Source organism: Hesperophylax consimilis, chromosome 11, assembly GCF_061612785.1.
Source record: "Hesperophylax consimilis isolate HC1 chromosome 11, BYU_Hcon_1.0, whole genome shotgun sequence".
NCBI lineage: Eukaryota > Metazoa > Arthropoda > Insecta > Trichoptera > Limnephilidae > Hesperophylax > Hesperophylax consimilis.
In genome coordinates this window covers 32230260-32251765 of record NC_142846.1, presented here as the reverse complement: position 1 = coordinate 32251765, position 21506 = coordinate 32230260, and the positions used below count along the sequence as shown (strand labels likewise).

The 21506-nt window shown below is 33.8% G+C and overlaps 2 protein-coding genes across 5 annotated transcripts in view; both read right to left on the bottom strand.

Moving 5' to 3' along the window:
* The window catches only part of LOC149420035 (clotting factor B-like), a 78807-nt gene extending 75215 nt beyond the window's left edge, over nucleotides 1-3592 (bottom strand). For both annotated transcript variants that reach the window (XM_089637430.1, XM_089637431.1), the window contains exon 1: nucleotides 3466-3592. In XM_089637430.1, coding sequence (XP_089493556.1) covers nucleotides 3466-3535 — 70 coding nt within the window. In that variant the 5' untranslated portion in view covers nucleotides 3536-3592. The remainder of the gene's footprint in view (nucleotides 1-3465) is intronic.
* Nucleotides 3593-15422: 11830 nt separating this feature from the next.
* LOC149420034 (uncharacterized) lies at nucleotides 15423-18819 on the bottom strand. Of its 3 annotated transcripts, none has more exons than XR_016302781.1 (2): nucleotides 16590-18819; nucleotides 15423-16015 (listed from the first exon to the last, which is right to left on the bottom strand). XR_016302781.1 is itself a non-coding variant. In XM_089637143.1 (2 exons), the coding sequence occupies exons 1-2, from the start codon at nucleotides 18805-18807 to the stop codon at nucleotides 15996-15998; spliced, it is 450 nt and encodes a 149-aa protein (XP_089493269.1). In that variant the 5' UTR covers nucleotides 18808-18819; the 3' UTR covers nucleotides 15423-15995. The 3 variants fall into 3 exon arrangements, 1 of the variants encoding a protein (XP_089493269.1); XR_016302782.1 differs by having other exon boundaries at nucleotides 16632-18819; XM_089637143.1 differs by having other exon boundaries at nucleotides 18378-18819.
* Between the last annotated feature and the right edge of the window lie 2687 nt (nucleotides 18820-21506).

Below are 21506 nucleotides of genomic sequence, written 5' to 3'. Positions count from 1 at the left end.
AAAAATTAGAAAAAAAATTGAAAATTCAAGTTATATGGAAAAAAAACCTATGCAAGTCGACTAAAAGAAATCCCGGAATCGAAATATTAATTGATTATTAAAAGTGAAAATTCAAATATGACATCAGACGCAATAAAAGAACAAATTGTCAAAAAAATAAAAAATAGCAAATTTAGGCATTGCAGTAAATGGAGTTCGTAAAGCCGTCCAAAACAAACTGATAATATCTTGCCCTACTAAAGTCCACGGAGAAAAATTGACGGATGAAATTAACAAAACGCTCAAAAAAAATATGGTTGCGGAAGAACTAAAAAAGAAAAACCCAAAAATTTTCATAAGAAATCTACAGGCAGATCTGACAGAAGAAGATATAATCGAGGCTTTAAAAACCCAAAATGAAGGTATCAAAGATATAATGGAAAATGATACAAAAACACTGTAAAACTAATAAAAATGTTTAAACCTAAAGTACAAAATGGACTCACTAACTATATACTAGAAACCAGCGGAGCACTGAGGTCCTACCTCATTGAAAAGGAAAAAATCAATATAGGATTCAGCAGAGTACGAGTGGAAGATGCCAACCCCCTGACGCAGTGCTACCACTGCTTGAAATTTGGACACACTTCACTGAAATGTTTGAGCAAAGACAAAAGCGCGACCTGCTAACATTGTGCTAAGGATCACGAATGGAAGGAATGACCAAACAAAAACTCGGAAGAAACATGTAGCAACTGTATTTACCAAAACAATACCTTTAAGATGACCCTTAACACTAATCATAAAGCAAACAACACAAACTGCACTTACTTTAAAAAGATGATGCATATCGCGCAAAGTCGCATAGACTATGATTAGGTATGTTTATATGTATTATTATTCTAAAAAATCAATGCTTCTAACCAAAACTTTATTTAAATACTTAACATCTTCTTCTGATAAGCACAATAATGTATATCTTTTACTTCCGAAATATGAGTATCTCATATCTTTGATATTTTTTTCTTCTTTAAATATATTATTATTTTTTTTTTTTCAGTTTCAGTGCCGGCAACCCGGGCGTTTATTTAATTTCATGGTTGTTTACATTGTTTTCTTTTCTTTTATTATATTCTAATTTATTGTCCGGTATCTACAGTGTTAACACGGGAGTATTGAAATGTATATTAGTTGTTAGTTTATCCTAGGTATACTCATACATGTAGAAAAAATATTTATTGTTGTCAATTATTTAACCAAAAACATTCTGAACAAAGCAAAAATCTAACTAGGAATATATTGGTAATGTTTACTTCCGTAAAAATATTTATACAATTTATTTGCCTTGATAAATCCTCACACTTGCTCACACCTCACAAGAGCTAGATTTAATATTGGGAAATATTGAAATTAAAGAATCCGTTATGGTACTTGGGGATACGAACATAAACTTATTAAATTATCAGGAACCAATTGTAATGCAATATGAAAGCATTATGGCTAAATTTGGATTTTTAAAATGTATTAATGACGTGACCCGTGAAGCCATACTGACTAATTATGTAACGGCTACATGTCTAGACCATATCTATGTAAGAGAGAGAGAGACAAATGAAATCAGCTCATGTGTATGTGAAACTATAATAGCGGATCACTACCTTATTGCAACAACGATGCGTTTCTCTACCTATGAGGCAGGTACCACCAATAAATCACACCATACGAAATATACTGTAATATCGGAAAAAAAAGTCGACCTACTGATTGAAATCACTGATTGGAATGAAATACTAAACATAACGGAACCTAACTTAATTTATGAAGAAATTAAATCGAAATTCAAATATATTTACGAAAAAAGTACTGAAACAAAATCAAATACAAATAAACGGCGTAATAACCAAAATGGCTGGATAAATTATAATCTCATTGAAAATATACAACTACGTGACTCATTATGGAGAAAATGGAAAAACACGCCTAACAATAAAATATATGAAATCGAATTCAAGAAATACAGAAATGAACTAAATAAAAAAATATTAAACACAAAAAAATATACTATAATAACAAATTTAAACATTGTTTCAAGGACATTAAAAAAACATGGAATGAAGTAAATCAAGTATTGGGTAGGAAAAATAAATCCGATTGTGATGAAGTCATATCTAAATATTTCTTAAATTCCCAAACTGCGGATGTGGTGGCAGAAAACTTTGCAAAATTCTTTGACGACGGTGTAAATCAGTTATTGCACGAATGCAATGTTCGAGCGTCTGAGTTGAAGCAAGAACATTTGCAACATTCAATGTACCTACCAAGAGCTAATGCAGAACAAACTGAATGCATTATCGGAAGAATGAAAAATTCAAAGACACCGGGCGTGGATCTAATTCGCATGTATGATCTAAAAAAAACATGTTAAATTATTTAGTCCTATAATTACGCACCTAATAAACAGAATTATTGACACAAGTCACATTCCAGCTGAACTAAAATGCAGCATCATAAGGCCCATTTTTAAAAATGGAGATCACACCGTAATAAATAATTATAGGCCTATTTCCTTATTACCCGCATTAGAAAAAATATTAGAAAAATATATATCTATACGTATGTTTGACGGCCGGCATAGTCCAGTGGTAACGCATTGGACTGCCATTCCGAAGGTCGCGGGTTCGAACCCGGCGTGCGCAAATAAATTTTATTTGATTAATTTGTGTTATTTCACAATTAATTAATTAAAATAATATATAGTATATTTGCGGTACGTTCCAGAGTGGAAGATACTACCAGTATCGCCCTGGTGTAAGACCACCATTCAGAATTGAAACGTTGCTCCAAATGGCTTTAGCCGTGTTTAGTGACTAGATCTGAATAGCCAGGTACTTCCCCACCTTCCTCTTTCCCTTCCCCACTTACCTTCAGCCTCACAACATCCCCCAATTGGGGATGCCATAGTCTCACTGGCTCCAGACGGGAGCAGTTGGGACTCTTGTGAGGTATTCACTATAAAAAATTTAAAAAAAAAAAAAATGTTGGTACTAGATACTCATAATAATCACGGGTTTCGGTAAAAATTGGTATATTACAATCAATGCCAGTTAATCTAGTTTTAATATTCAACAAATTATATAGTTGTTAGGTATATAACTTGTTTCCAATTTCTATGTAACACAGAAAAATAGACAACACATTATATTCTATAAATTGTTATCAACTTTAATTTGCGGAACCCCATTTTAATTTGAAGTTTTTCTTTAATCTACTCAATATGCAATAGTATTATTAAGTTTATTAAAAAAAGCTAAATAAATGTTCTGTGTAATTATTAATGAGCGTGACAGATGTTACGCCTTTCAAAGGCATTATCAATCAGTTTGAATATGTAAAAAAAAATTAAAAAAGACAATTCTTCAGATTTTCAAATTGAAAATTGAAAGTGTGTATGTTTTTAAAGTGTGAAAATATTATTATAATTCTTACCTTGCAGCTGTCCCGAAACTAAAGATGTAATTACTAACACAGTGAACGCGATTTCCTCTAAGAAACTCATTTTGAAAAATACTTTGAAGTGAAGTTATTTTTAAAAACCGTACTCTACAACGTCACGTCTACAATGGTTGGAAACAGCCAAGCAATCATATTTATAAAGTATTTTTATCTGTACACTCAGAGCATGAAAGAGATAACGATTTGGTTTATTTCAGTAACTCTTATCTTAACGCCAGTTATTTTTTCGCAAACAAGAAAATATTTTAAATTATTTAAGGAATTAATTTGACTGTCTTCTTTGAGCATGCTGTCTGGAGGGACTTTTTAACGATTAAACTTTGTTTGTGGGATATGCGAGATCAACGATGATCGTTCTTGACATGACCTGAATAGAGTAACTACATACTTGATTCACTTGATCGTGCCATTTATTGCTGGTTTCTTTATCAGTTTAATCAATATGTATATTTATTTATTTTATTTATTTATTTGTTAAGACATACACAGTACAATTAGATACAATTAGATATTTTTAGTTATTACATAGTTGTAGTACCTATTACGTATGTCCATAAAATATCATTACGTAATTTCGCCTGAGATTGTTATAAAAGAAAGGAAGTGTGTGGATAATAATAAAAATAATAAATAATAAATGAATTGAAAACAAGAATTATAATAAGCTCACGAATTGTAATTGACTGTTAATAAATAGGAGTTTTGAAAAATGATGTGAAAATATTTTTGAAATATGTCATGCTAAAAAATTTAATAAGTTAGTTTTGTATGTTAGAAAGGAATCATGAAAGATGTCTAAATGTAGTAATTTTTCGTAATGGGTGTATGTTGTGATTGCGCGAGTAATAACTGAATTGTTTGCTGCATTGGTATTGTTGGCTTCAATATGAAATAGTGTAGTGTGCCTGGTACGCCTCGTTGGAACATTTAAACCAATGACGGATAGCAATTCGGGACTATCTATTTTATTATTTAGCAGATTATGTAGAAACAACAGGTCTGACAATGTGCGTCTTTTTTGTAAAGTTAACATATTATTTGTAGTATTATTGTATTTCTTGAGTAAATGTTTCGAAAATTTATTCTGTATACTTTCTACTAAATCTATGTATACCTTATATTGAGGATTCCATATTGTGGAAGCATACTCCAGTGGACTTCTGACCAATGAACAAAACAACATTTTCAGAGTCTTAGCACTTTTGAAAACTTTGCATATTCTTAATAAGAAACCTAGCATTCTGTAGGATTTTGAAATAATGTGTTCAATGTGCTTGTCAAAAATTAATTTGCTATCTAAGTAAACACCTAGATCTTTACACGTAGACATAGGTTGTAAAGGTTTGTTATTCAAGTTGTATAGATAGATGATTTTGTTTTTATTTCTAGTAAATGTAATCGAGTGACACTTAGATATGTTTAAGGACAATAAATTTGATTCACAATATATGTACAAATTATCAAGATAGCTTTGCAATTCCATACAATCGGATAAACACTGTATAGCTTTATAAATTTTCATGTCATCCGCGTATAAAACAAAGTAACTATTTTTAAAGCAAACGTAAATGTCATTTATATAAATATTAAATAAGAGTGGTCCAAGATGCGACCCCTGGGGCACACCTGAGACGATTTCCGTTAAGCAAGATGCAAAACCATTGACAACCGTGATTTGGTGACGATTATTGACGTATGATGCGATCCATCTATAGAGGTCACCGTGAATTCCTAGACCTAATAACTTTTGTAAAAGAATATAATGATTAACACGGTCAAATGCTTTAGAATAATCCGTATAAATGGCATCTACCTGGCATTGCATATCCATTTGAGCATGAAGAAAATTATTAAAAAATGCAAGATTTGAAGTTGTGGAGCGATTTTTCATAAAGCCGTGTTGATTATTTAAGAGTGAGGGTGAGATAGTAGAATATAGTAGTAATCGTAAATAATTTTTTCCAATACTTTACTTAGTATTGGTAATTTGGATATAGGTCGATAGTTCGAGACATCATTTTTACTGCCATTTTTATATATTGGGGTAATCAAGGCTGTTTTCCACTTGTCGGGAAATGTTCCTTCAGATAGCGATAGTTTGAAAATACCAAAAATGGGGGCTGTCAATTGTTTACTACAATAATTTATGAAGATCCCTGGAAGTTGATCATCCCCTGGCCCCTTTTTGATATCAATGGACTTAAGGTATTTGAATGTGATGTCTTCATTGATATCGATTGAGTTTATTATGCTATTTGAATTAGAGCAAAGACTGGCATTGCTTGTATGTGCAGGTTGAGCATTCGAAAATACAGATCCAAAATACTCAGAAAATAAGTTGGCTACTCCTCTACTGTCATTAGCAGTTTTTTCACCGTAATTCATATGATCAGGGATGGCAGGAGATTTTCTTTGAGAATTGACGTAGGACCATATTTTTTTTAACATTATGCTGTATAACGGATTCTTTTGTAGAAATGTAGGTTTTGGAAGCTGCTGAAGCGACTGTTTTTTGCCTTTTGCGAAGCAATGAAAATGAGAGATAATCAAGGGGGTTCCGATAACGCTTCCATTTTCTAAAGAATTTTAATTTTTCGTTTGTTATTTTTATTAAGGCTGCCGTGTACCATAGTGGATATTTTCCAGATTTCACAACTTTCTTAGGAATAAACGTTTCGATAATCTGTTCAATTATAACATAAAACGAATTTAACGCTGTATTTACATCCGGTGCATTAATAACGGTTGACCAGTCGGTTTCTTTCAGTCTCTCATTGATCTCTGCATAATCTGTTTATGGAATAATTTTATTGTTCGAGGAGTTGAGAGGGTTGCAATAGTGGATGGAAATTCTAGTTCTACAATCAATGATTTATGATGAGCATCTTCTTTAACTAATGGGTGGTCGGCAAGCGACACATTAACTGAAGTGTTACAGAATACGAGGTCCAAAATTCGACCGTATTTGTTAGGTAAATGGTTAAATTGGGTTAAATTTGCAAAAGATAAGCAGTTAAATAACGCGAGTGCGCATTGATCTCTATTACTTGCCATTTGATGATTATTCCATTCGATATTGGGCATGTTATAGTCGCCAATGATTAAAAACTTGTCATTGGGAAAACGGATTGTTAAGTCAGAAATAGTATTGGTATGGCTAGTAAATAATGCTAATCTTTCTGATGATGTTAATTTTGGACCGACGCTAGGTAAATACACACAGCACATATGAATATTATAACAATGACGATTCGATTTTGATGTATTGACAGTTATCCAGATATCCTCAGCGTCTGATTTCCAAGAGCGAGGGGAAACAAAAAATTCTTTTTTAATTCCTATGAGTACGCCTCCGCCAGTTGATTTACTAGTGCGGTGTATATCCCTATCATTTTTGTAAACAGAATAGCGATTATCGAATAATTCCTCATCTCGGAAACTATCAACCAACCAACTTTCGGTAATGAAGATCATGTCATTATTATTGAGCAGTATATTTTGATGAAATTCCAGTGTTTTCGAGCGCAAACCTCTTGAATTTTGATAAAAAATTATTAATGAATCATGCATTGTGAATTTTCGGTAATTACATTATTATGTTCGGTTTCTGTAGAATATATTTGAAGAATATTATATTCTAGAGTTATGTTATTAGTCATGAGTCCACTGGGCTTAGCAAAGCACAACATACTATTATTATCAATTAAAGTGAGTGAGTATATTATAGAATGTAGTAGTGAGCAGTTAGTGTAATTATTAGCATGTGGGGTTAATGTAAAAAGGGTGATATTGAAAAAATTATGAAAAAAATACGAAAAAAATAGTAGTTGTTAGAGGATATGTGGTTTAACATTGCAGGTAGTTAGATAAGGTTTTTTTAGCTGTAATTCGCATGAGACGTGTATGAGTGGTGATGTTTCGTTTTTCCGTAGGTAGATTTTTGCACTTCTTATCCATAAAAACTGATAGCTGTGTTCGTTTTTAAAGGCTTTAGCGCACCTCAATATAGATTTATTCTTCCGCGTGAGATGGTCGTTGACGAAGATCCTCTGGTCAGCTCCAACCATCCCGATGGCCTTGGTAGTGATTCCTTTTCTTTTTTTGATGGCTGCGACAAATTCGTCCTTCTACTTGCGGGAGGTGAATTTGGCGATTATGTTACCCGGACGTCCATCTGTCGTGGCTTGTGTACGATGGCGCTTACTGATTCTGCTAACGTATTCAATGTCGCTTTGATGGAGAGGGCATCCAATGACTGTTGCGATATTCGACATCATGGTAGTTAGATTCTCGTTGGTGGTCTCAGGCATTCCATGTATTTCTATATTGTTGGATACTAGTTCCTGGTCCCTTTCGTTGTTTCCCCTCTCTAACATGTAAACTGTTTGTTTTAATTCTGAGACCTCCATTTCTAGCTTATTTATTTATTTATTTATTTACACATATACGGCACAACACGTGCCATTAACATAATTGACATACTTATAATAGTACAACAACATGAAGAATAACAGTATAAATGTAAGTAAAATTTAAGAAAATAGGTAAAAAGTAAGGTAATAAGTAGTGTATAAAAACTATAATGTATAAAAGTAAATTGTAAAGTGAATAGTTTAAAATATAAAGTATTAAAGTACAAACCATAATTTATTAGGAAAAAGTAAAAATAGAAATAAAAATTTAAAGATTGAAATAAAACAATAAAATGTACCAATAAGATACCTATCTCAAGGTACCGACAATGATTTAAATATAAAAAGTAATAAATCCTGGATTATGTTAACCGATATGATAAATTTTACAAGTACTTATGATTTCAAGTGCATTAATAGTTTTAGAAGTACTGGTAGGCATATTATGTTTACATGATGTATTTACGTGGTACTAGCAAACAAATTTAGTTTAACGCATCTTTTGTATGAAGACAGATTACCGGCAGCGTGATCAATATTAGCATATTCATTGCCTAAAATATGCAAGCGATTTATGGTTGAGTTTTGTTCTGCGTTCGTCATAGTATTGTCACAGTGGAAAGGTGTTTTGAGTCGAGTCGGTCTACTAGGTACATGGTAATTTATTAATGAGACCAATTCAGGGGAGTCAAACCAGTTATTGTTTATTTTAAATAAAAAAATAAGATCATTGAGTATTCTTCTATCTTTTAACGATAAGAGTCTCATTTTTTGTAATAAAGATTCATAATTTATGTCAACCGCGGGAATACCTAATTTGAAATTAATTGATCTGAGAAATTTGCGTTGGATTCTTTCAATGGAGTTTGCATGGCTTTTGTAGAAAGGGTTCCATATGGGGGAATTGTATTCTAAATGACTCCTAACCAGAGTTGTATATAGTATTTTAAATGTTTGGATATTTTTAAAATCTTTACAAATTCTTACAATGAAGCCCAGAATTTTCATTGCTTTACCCGTTATTATATCAATGTGATTGGTAAATAGTAGTTTAGAGTCGAAGGTTATTCCAAGGTCCCTTATTACAGGTACTGACAATAAACTGTGATTGTTAAAAGAGTAACAATATTTGATAGGGTTTTTAATTCTAAAGAAACTCATGATTTGACATTTTTTTATGTTAAGTGTAAGTTTGTTAATGGTACACCATTCTACGAATTTTATAAAATTGGATTGGAGGGACAAGCAGTCGTATATATTTTTTATGATTTTATATATTTTCATGTCATCAGCAAATAATAATATGTTAACATCAGTGAATATGGAAGTGACATCGTTTATGAATAGTATAAACAATATTGGACCAAGGTGCGAACCCTGAGGCACACCACTAGTGGCTTCAAATTCGTAAGATAAGTGTTCTTTAATACAGACAGTTAGTACACGTTTTGATAAATAATTCTTAATCCAACATAATAAATTACCACTTATTCCTAATTTAGACAATTTATTTATAAGAATTTTAATGCAAACCTTATCAAAGGCTTTACTAAAATCCGTGTAAATTAAATCAACTTGTTCTCTATTAGCAAGAGCACCAGAGATAAAATGTTCATACAGTGTAAGGTTAGTTAAGGTAGATCGTCCAGAGATAAAACCATGTTGAAATGATGAGATATTAAATTTTATGCAAGAACATATTTTTTGGAGAATTAACTTTTCAAAATTTTTTGGTATTGACGATTGTATGCATATTGGTCTGTAATTTTCAACTAAAGACTTGTCTCCGCTTTTAAATATAGGAGTGAGAAAGCTATTTTTCCATATTTGTGGGAACTTGCCTGTTAAAAGTGATTGATTAAATAGTAGGTACAGAGGGTAAGAGACACTACTCCCACAGTTTTTTAGAAATACGGGGGGAATTTTATCTGGCCCTGAGCACGATTTAGGTTCCAGTAGTTTGATACATACTGCAATTTCTTTAATCTCAATATGTATCTGAGATAGTTGTAAATTTATATCGGACTCAAAGTTTGGAATGTCTTCATCAGGGATATCTGTTTCATATACATCCTCAAAAAAATCTGCAAACAAATTGACAATATCTTTGATTTTACAGGAAGTTTTCAGTTTATAGTGCATAGTTTCAGGTATGCCAAGGTTGTTGTTATTTTGAGCTTTACAATAGTTGAAAAAATGTTTTACATTGTTACCAATCGAAAATTCCACATTCTTAATGTAATTATTATAACAAATGTTTGATAATTTATTACAATCTTTTCGCAGCTTGCTGAAAATTATAAAATCAGAAAGATTTGTTGTTTCTTTGTAAATTTTATGCGCTTTTTTCTTCTCAATTACTATGTTAATGAGGTCCTTGCTAAACCAGCGAGGGAAATTTGAAGATAGTTTATAACTAATTGGGACAAAGTTTTCTATGGTTTTATATAGATGATCGTAAAAGGCTTTAATATTCTCATCGAGATTACCTCCTTCTAGTATAGACCAGTCAGTGTTATATAGATAATCGCGTATTGCAACATAATTGGCTTTATTAAAGTTAGGATATTGTGTCTGGTTTTTAATTTGGCATTTTATAGGGTTACATAATACAGTAATATCTAAACGTGGGTGATGAGAATCAGGGGGAAGAACTGAATCGAGTGACTTTTCAACCGCAGTTGACAAGTCGGTACAAAGAACAAGATCTAGTAATCTATTATTGTCATTTTTTACATTGTTTAATTGAACTAGGTTAAGGAAATCACATAATTCAACTATTTCTTTTTCTGTGTCAGTTAAGCTAGAGTTTTGAGATAATGTAGAATTGTCGCGGGTACCCCAGTTGATTTTTGGTAAATTGTAATCACCGATGATAGTGATTTTACTATTTGGAAATTTAAACGACAGTTGTTCAATATCCTCGAAATGACTTTTGTATACACTTATATCTGATGATGGCGGAATATAAACACTGCCTATGATATTTTTTGATTTTTGCCGTTTAGTAAAATGTAAACTTGTTCCACATTAGAATTTTTGGTTTTCAGAAGTTTTGAAGGATGTATCTTGTTGACAGCTATCATGACGCCACCGCCTCTAGATTTAGCGCTGGTTTGTTGACTTCTGTCAGACCGGTAAATATGATGGTGGGGTAGACCAAGCTCAGCAGAGTTGATGGATGGTTCCAGCCAGGTTTCCGTAAGAATGAGGATGTCATGTGGCAGTGTTGGGGCATGTATTTTAAAGTCCTTAAGTTTAGTTTTCATGCCTCTGAAATTTTGGTAATAGCACTTCAGTTTTTTTACATTGTGTCGTTTTTTGGAAGGGTTGTAACAATAGTTGGTTTGGAGTTTATGTACTTTATGGTAAGGTTTGGTTCACCATTCTCTTGACGGAACAATAACTGCTTTCTAAACTCCACCAATCGATTCCTTTGGAGGATGGTTAAATCATTACTTGCTTTGATTCCGTCTTTAAATTTGGTGCTATTACGTAGGAGAGTTCTCGGTGCGATATTGTTTGTAAATTCCAATTTAATTGGACGATTTTTGTAGGCAATTTTCTTGGCACCCAGTCGGAATACTTTGACGTTGATTAGATCTAATGACGAGTCGATAGCTTTTATAGCCGAAGAAACTTTGTCTCTATCTTCCGTAATGATGACTGCCTTTTCATCAGACAAGCTCTCGGGAACGTTATATAATATGACGTTGTTAGATCTGATGGCCCTATCTTCCATTTCGGTGACAATATCACCCATATTAATGTCAATCGGGTTGGTCCTGCTGAGTTGCGTATTATTTTTCATTGAATTTAATTCTCCTTGCATTACTCCAAAATCGACTACCAATTCTGCAATCGTAGCCATAAGTTCGGTTGTTTTTGGTATTATTTTTACGATATTTTCCTTAGAGAATTTATTGCTAGGCTCATGAACGATTGAGATCAATCCACTGATTATCGCATTTACTTTGGTAATGTACTGCGAAGCTTTATCACTCAGAGCCATTGTTATTTTTTTTTTTTTTTTAAACAGTTGTGAACCCCTGGATTTTTGGTAGGGCGTGTAAGTACTACCGCTGGCGGCGCGGGCGGTGTAGGTGCGGGCGCGGGGGGCTTATAACAACTGTCACTTGATTACACTAATCCTTGTTTTATACACTTTTAATGCACTATATACTTTTCTGACAATTAGTAAACTTTAAGCCAGTGTTAATTTAATATAATTAGGTGAAACACTTTGAATTTAATACTTTTTATGACTGCTTTAGATGATTTTGTTAGGATAAAAATAATGCGTGTGCACTCTCCGTATTGTTGTTGTTGTTGTATAGCTGTATTGATGTATAGCTTATCAACTTTAGCTAATTTTTCGTTTGTAGATTTCATATTACTTGAAAAATCTTCCATGACATTATTATTATAAATGATGACTTTTTCGAATTCCACCATTTTACTGCTCATTTTTTCTATTTGTAGCGCCATTTTTCTAATCTCAACAGTTAGGAGTACGTTGCTTTGATCTGCGGAGCAGGATTGGGATTCTAAATTGTCCAGGGTTTGGGTACAATTATTGCACTCCCACGCATCCTTTTTACCTTGCGACATACGTTTAAAAACACTTGCCGGAATATCAGCGCATTTGAAATGGATGGTGCATTTGCAGGTTGAACACTTTATACACTCAGCCACTTTCAGCTGCTTAACGCAATATTTGCATGTTGTATCCATCTTATGTTTGGCTTGTGGCTGCAATAGGTTACAATACTGTGGGTAGCTTGAAGATTTTTGAAAAATAACTAAATCTCTAGATTTAGCACTTTTATGTAACCTTACAATGGGTGTTGTAATTTATCTTGTCTAAATTAAAGAAACTGTGTTTATTTTCTGCAAAAAAACTCAACACAAAACGCTAAAACAGTGTATTAAAGTTAGTACAACAATTCGAGTAAAAATTGATTCAATATTCTGATGTACCTAACCTACCTACCTAAAAATTACGATCTTAAATGTGTTAAAAATTGGGGATGATCCTTTTTGAATAAAAACTGGTTTTCTTGACACCACTTTACATTTATTTCAAACTATTGAAACAGGTACAATATTTATAAAGAACTGTGCGAATAACACTGCTACGATCGCTCTGACTTATGAGCTTGTTTATTATCGAGTTATTGTTGAGAAAAGAACGAAAAAACACATAATGCGAGCCTTTTTAAAGACTTCAAAACCCACTACATGTAAATAAAACACTTGTCATCGTGATGTCTAGCAGTAAAAATGAAACCTGCTATACCGACCAAATTGACACTATTTTCTAAGCAAGGACTCACACCATTTTGGTTAAACGTAGTAACTTCAAATTTCTAGACTACAGATGTCGATAGCCTGCAAAATTGAACATATTGCCAGGGGGCGGGATTCAAAAATTGCACTAAATTTTTGAATGATAATATATTTAAAAATAAACTATAAAACAAACAGAATAAACTAAAAATCCTTAATCTAAATATACCACAAAAATACTAACAAAATAATTCAAAATAGCAGAAATTAACGAAATAAAACCCCCTTTTTTTTATGCCCTACTGGTAAACTTATAAATTTAACTGTATAAATGCTGTTGAATTACTCTATTAATAAACTAAAAATAACTAGAAAATTATTAATCCTATTAAATAACCAAAAAAAAATTCAAAAATGACTAAATTACACACGTCTGCATACTAATTTTTACATATTTAAATAGTTCAATAACACAAATAATATAGTTTACACTGAACACAACACAATTATTGTTCCCTTTTTTTTTTCTTTCTTCTCAGGTCTTCTGCTTGATCCATCCAAGGTGGAGTCGAGGAGATAAGCATCATAGTGTAATGTACATAATCAATCCTTGGTAAGGTCCGGGACGTCAATTACAGGTTTAGTGTCTGAATCCAGGGGCATCAGACATATCTTTGTGATGGGCCTCACAAAGACTCCTTGAGGTGTTTTTAGTGTAACAACTCGTACTACTCCATCCGCTCCAGGGTGTGTATGCAGAATTCGGGCCATTTTCCATAAAGGTGGAGGTAAATGATCTTCCTTTAAAATCACCAGATCGTCTTTTTGCAGTGCCCGTTGAGTGCTGGTCTGCCATTTAGTTCTCTTTTGTAGTTCCATCAGGTAATCTTGCTTCCATCTAGACCAAAAAAGATTGAATTAGCGAACTGATCCTCTGATATTGAGTTAGTCTGTTGTCCGGTATCGGTATAGCTGTATTGATGTATAGCTTATCAACTTTAGCTAATTTTTCGTTTGTAGATTTCATATTACTTGAAAAATCTTCCATGACATTATTATTATAAATGATGACTTTTTCGAATTCCACCATTTTACTGCTCATTTTTTCTATTTGTAGCGCCATTTTTCTAATCTCAACAGTTAGGAGTACGTTGCTTTGATCTGCGGAGCAGGATTGGGATTCTAAATTGTCCAGGGTTTGGGTACAATTATTGCACTCCCACGCATCCTTTTTACCTTGCGACATACGTTTAAAAACACTTGCCGGAATATCAGCGCATTTGAAATGGATGGTGCATTTGCAGGTTGAACACTTTATACACTCAGCCACTTTCAGCTGCTTAACGCAATATTTGCATGTTGTATCCATCTTATGTTTGGCTTGTGGCTGCAATAGGTTACAATACTGTGGGTAGCTTGAAGATTTTTGAAAAATAACTAAATCTCTAGATTTAGCACTTTTATGTAACCTTACAATGGGTGTTGTAATTTATCTTGTCTAAATTAAAGAAACTGTGTTTATTTTCTGCAAAAAAACTCAACACAAAACGCTAAAACAGTGTATTAAAGTTAGTACAACAATTCGAGTAAAAATTGATTCAATATTCTGATGTACCTAACCTACCTACCTAAAAATTACGATCTTAAATGTGTTAAAAATTGGGGATGATCCTTTTTGAATAAAAACTGGTTTTCTTGACACCACTTTACATTTATTTCAAACTATTGAAACAGGTACAATATTTATAAAGAACTGTGCGAATAACACTGCTACGATCGCTCTGACTTATGAGCTTGTTTATTATCGAGTTATTGTTGAGAAAAGAACGAAAAAACACATAATGCGAGCCTTTTTAAAGACTTCAAAACCCACTACATGTAAATAAAACACTTGTCATCGTGATGTCTAGCAGTAAAAATGAAACCTGCTATACCGACCAAATTGACACTATTTTCTAAGCAAGGACTCACACCATTTTGGTTAAACGTAGTAACTTCAAATTTCTAGACTACAGATGTCGATAGCCTGCAAAATTGAACATATTGCCAGGGGGCGGGATTCAAAAATTGCACTAAATTTTTGAATGATAATATATTTAAAAATAAACTATAAAACAAACAGAATAAACTAAAAATCCTTAATCTAAATATACCACAAAAATACTAACAAAATAATTCAAAATAGCAGAAATTAACGAAATAAAACCCCCTTTTTTTTATGCCCTACTGGTAAACTTATAAATTTAACTGTATAAATGCTGTTGAATTACTCTATTAATAAACTAAAAATAACTAGAAAATTATTAATCCTATTAAATAACCAAAAAAAAATTCAAAAATGACTAAATTACACACGTCTGCATACTAATTTTTACATATTTAAATAGTTCAATAACACAAATAATATAGTTTACACTGAACACAACACAATTATTGTTCCCTTTTTTTTTTCTTTCTTCTCAGGTCTTCTGCTTGATCCATCCAAGGTGGAGTCGAGAAGATAAGCATCATAGTGTAATGTACATAATCAATCCTTGGTAAGGTCCGGGACGTCAATTACAGGTTTAGTGTCTGAATCCAGGGGCATCAGACATATCTTTGTGATGGGCCTCACAAAGACTCCTTGAGGTGTTTTTAGTGTAACAACTCGTACTACTCCATCCGCTCCAGGGTGTGTATGCAGAATTCGGGCCATTTTCCATAAAGGTGGAGGTAAATGATCTTCCTTTAAAATCACCAGATCGTCTTTTTGCAGTGCCCGTTGAGTGCTGGTCTGCCATTTAGTTCTCTTTTGTAGTTCCATCAGGTAATCTTGCTTCCATCTAGACCAAAAAGATTGAATTAGCGAACTGATCCTCTGATATTGAGTTAGTCTGTTGTCCGGTATCGCCCGGACGTCTCTCTCAGGAATGATACAGGATTCAGTGCCTATAAGGAAATGGTTTGGGGTAAGAGGTTGGTAATCATGGATGTCGTCGGATAAGGAAGTTAATGGACGGGAGTTCAAACAGGCCTCAATCTGACAAATTAAGGTATATAAGAGTTCAAATGTTAATGAAGAATTGTTAGTGATTCTATATAAATGGAATTTTGCTGATTTTACTGCTGCTTCCCACAAACCTCCCTGATTAGGGGCTCGAGGGGTTATGAACTTCCACTCAATACCTCTGTTCACTAAATAATTTTGAATATTGTCGTTGTTTTCCCTCAAGCTGGTGTACAGCTCTTTGAGTCTGCTGCTAGCTCCTTTAAAATTACTAGCATTGTCGGAAAAGATCTTTTCAGGTTGTCCCCTACGGGATATAAACCTTTTTAAGCTGTTCAAAAAAGCATTGCTAGATAAATCCGAAACTAATTCCAAGTGAACAGCCTTGGTTGAGAAGCAAATAAAGATACATAAATACGATTTTGCGAGGGAAGCCTTCCTCAGCGTCCCACTTTTAATTAGAATTGGTCCGGCGTAATCTATTCCGGTGATAGCGAAAGGACGACTCGGCGTAATTCTTTCGGGTGGCAAATTTCCCATGATTTGATGACCGGTTCGGGGACGACATCTAAAACATACAACACATTTATGTAATATCTTTTTAATAGTATTTTTACCAAAGATGGGCCAAAATTTTAATCGTATTTCAGCTAACAAAGCTTGAGGTCCTGCGTGTAGGTTTACATAATGGTAGTGACGTATTATCAATTCAGTTAGCTTATGTTTAGCCGGCAAGATAACTGGGTGTTTTTGTTGGTAAGATAAATGTGTAGCCAAATTCAACCTACCGCCTACATATATTAGACCATCATGTAAGAAGGGATTAAGAGATTTTAAATTACTTTTCTTGTTGACGATGCCATGGTTTTTTAATTCTTTCAATTCCTTTTGAAAGGCGTGTATTTGAGCTGATCTCAATAGACATTTCAAGCCTGATTCCAATTCAGCCACACTTAAATTGTCTGAAATTTTACCCTTAACACTTCTGCAGTTATTGACAAATCGCAATACATACGCAGTAACTCTTTTCAATTTAATAAATGATGAGAATTTTTCAAATATCTCCCATTCTTGAATATCTGTGGATAATAGAATATTTTTGCCTTTGAGTTCAGGAGGGTTTGAACACGAAATATTTGATATAGGCCAAGCGTTGACTCCCTCGGTCAACCAACTTGGTCCATTCCACCATATTGCAGAATTTATCAATTTATCTGTAGTGGTTCCTCTTGAAAGTATATCTGCTGCATTGTCGGCTGATGATACATGTCTCCATAGATCTGGATCACTAAGTTCTTGTATTTCAGCTACTCGGTTTGCAACGAAAGTAGCCCATCTCGTAGGTTGACCTTTCAGCCAGCACAACGTTATCATGGAGTCACACCAATAATGTGTGTCGATCTCCACTATATTTAGCGCTTGTTTTATATTTTTTATTAATTTCGCCAGTAGCACAGCACTACAAAGCTCTAACTTGGGCAGGGAAATACACTTCAATGGCGCCACTCTTGATTTGGACGTTATTAAATGTGAATGCCGCTTACCGACATGGTCCACTGACACCATGTAAACGCAGGCTCCGTAAGCTTTCTCAGATGAGTCGCAAAAACCGTGTAGTTGTAGATATGTAGATTGCCTGCAAATAATTTTTCTTGGTATTTTCAACACATTTAGTTGAATTAATTCTTGAAGGTAGGACCTCCAGGGTGCTAATATTTCATTAGGCAATGGATCATCCCACGCTGCTTTAGACTGCCATAACTTCTGCATTATCAATTTGGCTACAACTATAATCGGTCCTAGAAGACCTAATGGATCGAAGGTTGATGCGATGCAAGATAATATCTGTCTTTTACTCTCGGTTCGACTTGATGGTTTCATTATTACATAAGAAAAATAATCAGATTCATTATTCCATATTAATCCTAATATTTTCTCAGTCTTTGGATTGTCAGTAATAATTTTTTCAGAATTGCCTGATTCGGCAATCTTAGCTTGGCCCGACTCGGCTGACAACTCCAAGACATTGGACCTCCATTTCCTCAAAGTCATCCCCGCAGACAAAAAGATGTTGATTAATTGCTCTTTTAACTCTCTACAGGATTCCATGTCATCTCCTCCGGTTAACAAGTCATCCATATAGAAGTCATTTTCTATGACCTGACTAGCTCTAGGAAAATTTATATTGTTATCCATACCAATTTGCCGTAGACTTCTAGTGGCTAAGAAAGAGGAAGGCCCCAGACCATATGTGACTGTCTTCAGACGGTAATGCTTGAGCACCTCCTGCGGCGACTCGCGCCACACTATCTTCTGCAGGTCACGGTCCGCTTCACACACGTTAATCTGGCGGTACATCTTCTCGATGTCAGCCGTCAGTACTACTTGATGTTTCCTGAAATGCAATAGTTGGGTGTATAAGTCCTTTTGTATAACAGGTCCTGTCATCAAGGCGTCATTGAGAGAAATTCCATTTGAAGTTTTGGCGGAGCCGTCAAAAACGACCCTCACTTTAGTAGTAGTGCTTGATTCTTTTGTTACAGCGTGATGAGGTAAAAAATAGGATTCACGATCCCCCTTTGACTGGTCACACACCTCCATATGACCTAATTCCTCATATTCACGCATGAATTGTATATATTGTGTCTTCAATTCTGGATTTGACACAAGTTTTCCTTCTAAATTTTTAAATCTTTTTTCAGCAGTGAGCAATGAACTTCCCAGCTGATCAATGCATGCTCGACGCGGTAAACTTACTACGTATCTACCGTCGTCTTGTCTAGTATGAGTACTAGCAAAACTGGCTTCACAAGCCTTTTCTTCATGATTTAGAATCTTAGTGGGATTAATCTCCTCCAATTTCCAAAATTTTTCTATTTGGTGACTTATTTTATTTATAGATAAATTACAACAATCTGATACAGGCCTTTGCTTTGGGTACATGTGGATTGGTCCTGATATGATCCATCCCAGTTGCGTACGTTGAAGTGTTGGTCCCGATTCGAATTTCAATCTATCGTTGGTTAGGATTTCCCAAAAGCTCTTCGCGCCCAACAGGATGTCGATGGGTGCAGCTATATTGAAGTTCGGGTCAGCTAGCTCCAATCCTCGTGGTAACTTGAAGTCTTTTTTCGCCATTGTCACTTGTGGTAAATTTGTTGTAATCTCCTGTAAAATCAGACATGATATTTCACTTTTATAATCAGTATGAAGCGAATTCATCTCCACTGAAATTCTCTTTTTTATGTGAGTGATGTTATTATGGATCCCAGAAACGGGTTTGTTTATCAATTCACATGGTAAATTTAATTTATTAGCAAATTCTGCTCTCATTAAATTTGACTGGGCCCCTGAATCAATCAGAATGCGGGCTTTAAAAATTTTATTGTTACTACCCACAACTCCTATGTTGGCAGTTGACAATAATATTATTTTTTCTGCTTTATCCGATGCAGAAAAATTCGATACTGAAACCTCGTTATCAGCATCCATATTGGAGGCCTCCCGCAGAGGTACCTCATTGTGTAGTAAGGTGTTGTGATTATCTTTGCCACAACGCCTGCAAGAAAAGGTTGCCTTGCAACTCTGTGCCTGGTGACCCACCTTTAAACATTTAAAACAAGCTTGGATTGATTTCGTAGCATCAATCCTCTCATGTAATTTTAATTTCAGAAATTTTTTACAATAATAAATATGGTGACCTTTCTCGTTACAATAAATGCAGTTGTTAGCCTTTACCGCTAAAAATACTGATGAATCTTTTTTGCAATTATTGTTGCCTAGTTGTGTTTTATGTAAGCTAGAAAATTTTTTCTCAGAAGCGTTCATCAGTTCCAATACTTGGGCTCTAGCAGATAAACATTTTAAGAATTCCTTTAACGTCGGTAATTCGTCTTGTAATATATATTGTTCCCAATTTTTTCGGGTAGCTGTGTCTAATTTATTTGATATTATATAAATAACCAATGGATCCCATTGATCTACCTTGACCCCGATATTTTGTAATGCCTTTAAACTAACGTTTGTTTCATCAATTAGATACCTCAATGCTACAGGCTCTTCTTGTTTCATGTCTTTTAATGAAAATAGAGCTTGGATGTGTTTATGAACGGTAGTTCTTAAATTTGCATAACGTTCATTTAATAATTCCCAAGCGGAAATGTAATTTAATTCAGAAATTTCTAGATTAGCAATTATCTTTAATGCGTTTCCCTTTAAAGTTGATTGCAAATAAAAGAATTTTTGTACGTTACTTAAATTACTATTGCTATGGACTAAAGTCTTGAAGGTTTCGACGAAATTAACCCAATTTTTCTGATCGCCATGAAATTCCCGTAATTGGAGGTTGGGTAGTTTAATTTCCACCTTACTTTGATCGACGGATTCGATCGCGCCTTTGGCCGTTGCCAAAACTGAGAAATATTGGTTTTCGAAAGCTTCTCGTTGACTATAATTTTCAATTTCGTCTGAATCCGGTAACATTTCAATTTTCTGTTGAACTGCTTCGAATTCATCTAACAATGATTTCACCCGCTCATATCTTAATTTAATTTCATTTACCGACAATGCATTTAAGGAATCCGCGAATCGGGTTAGTTTTCCTTTGATTACGCCGCGTTTGTTTATTAATGACTTCATATTTTCCATTTTTAATTATATTTTGTTAATATCGGTTGACAATTATTTTATTTTAGCAAACACCCGTTTGAAAGAATACCACGACAATCTTGACAATACTATTTGAGAACACTATTCAATAATATTATATTCTTATTTTCAAGTGGGTAGTGATTTTATTTATAATATTGACTCTATTTAAGATTAATCTCGTTTAAATTACATGAGACCTGAATAAACATAAAATGGATGATAGGAAGGAAAGCACTGAATACTTATCTCAGATTTGCGATGTGGTCCTTTTTCCTTAATGATTTCCAGTTTCAATCAATTTTGTATCCTTTTGGCTGCTGGTTCTTTGTTTTTTTACATACAATCTCCTGATCGTAATCCGGTTGAAGGATCAAATGTTAAAAATTGGGGATGATCCTTTTTGAATAAAAACTGGTTTTCTTGACACCACTTTACATTTATTTCAAACTATTGAAACAGGTACAATATTTATAAAGAACTGTGCGAATAACACTGCTACGATCGCTCTGACTTATGAGCTTGTTTATTATCGAGTTATTGTTGAGAAAAGAACGAAAAAACACATAATGCGAGCCTTTTTAAAGACTTCAAAACCCACTACATGTAAATAAAACACTTGTCATCGTGATGTCTAGCAGTAAAAATGAAACCTGCTATACCGACCAAATTGACACTAT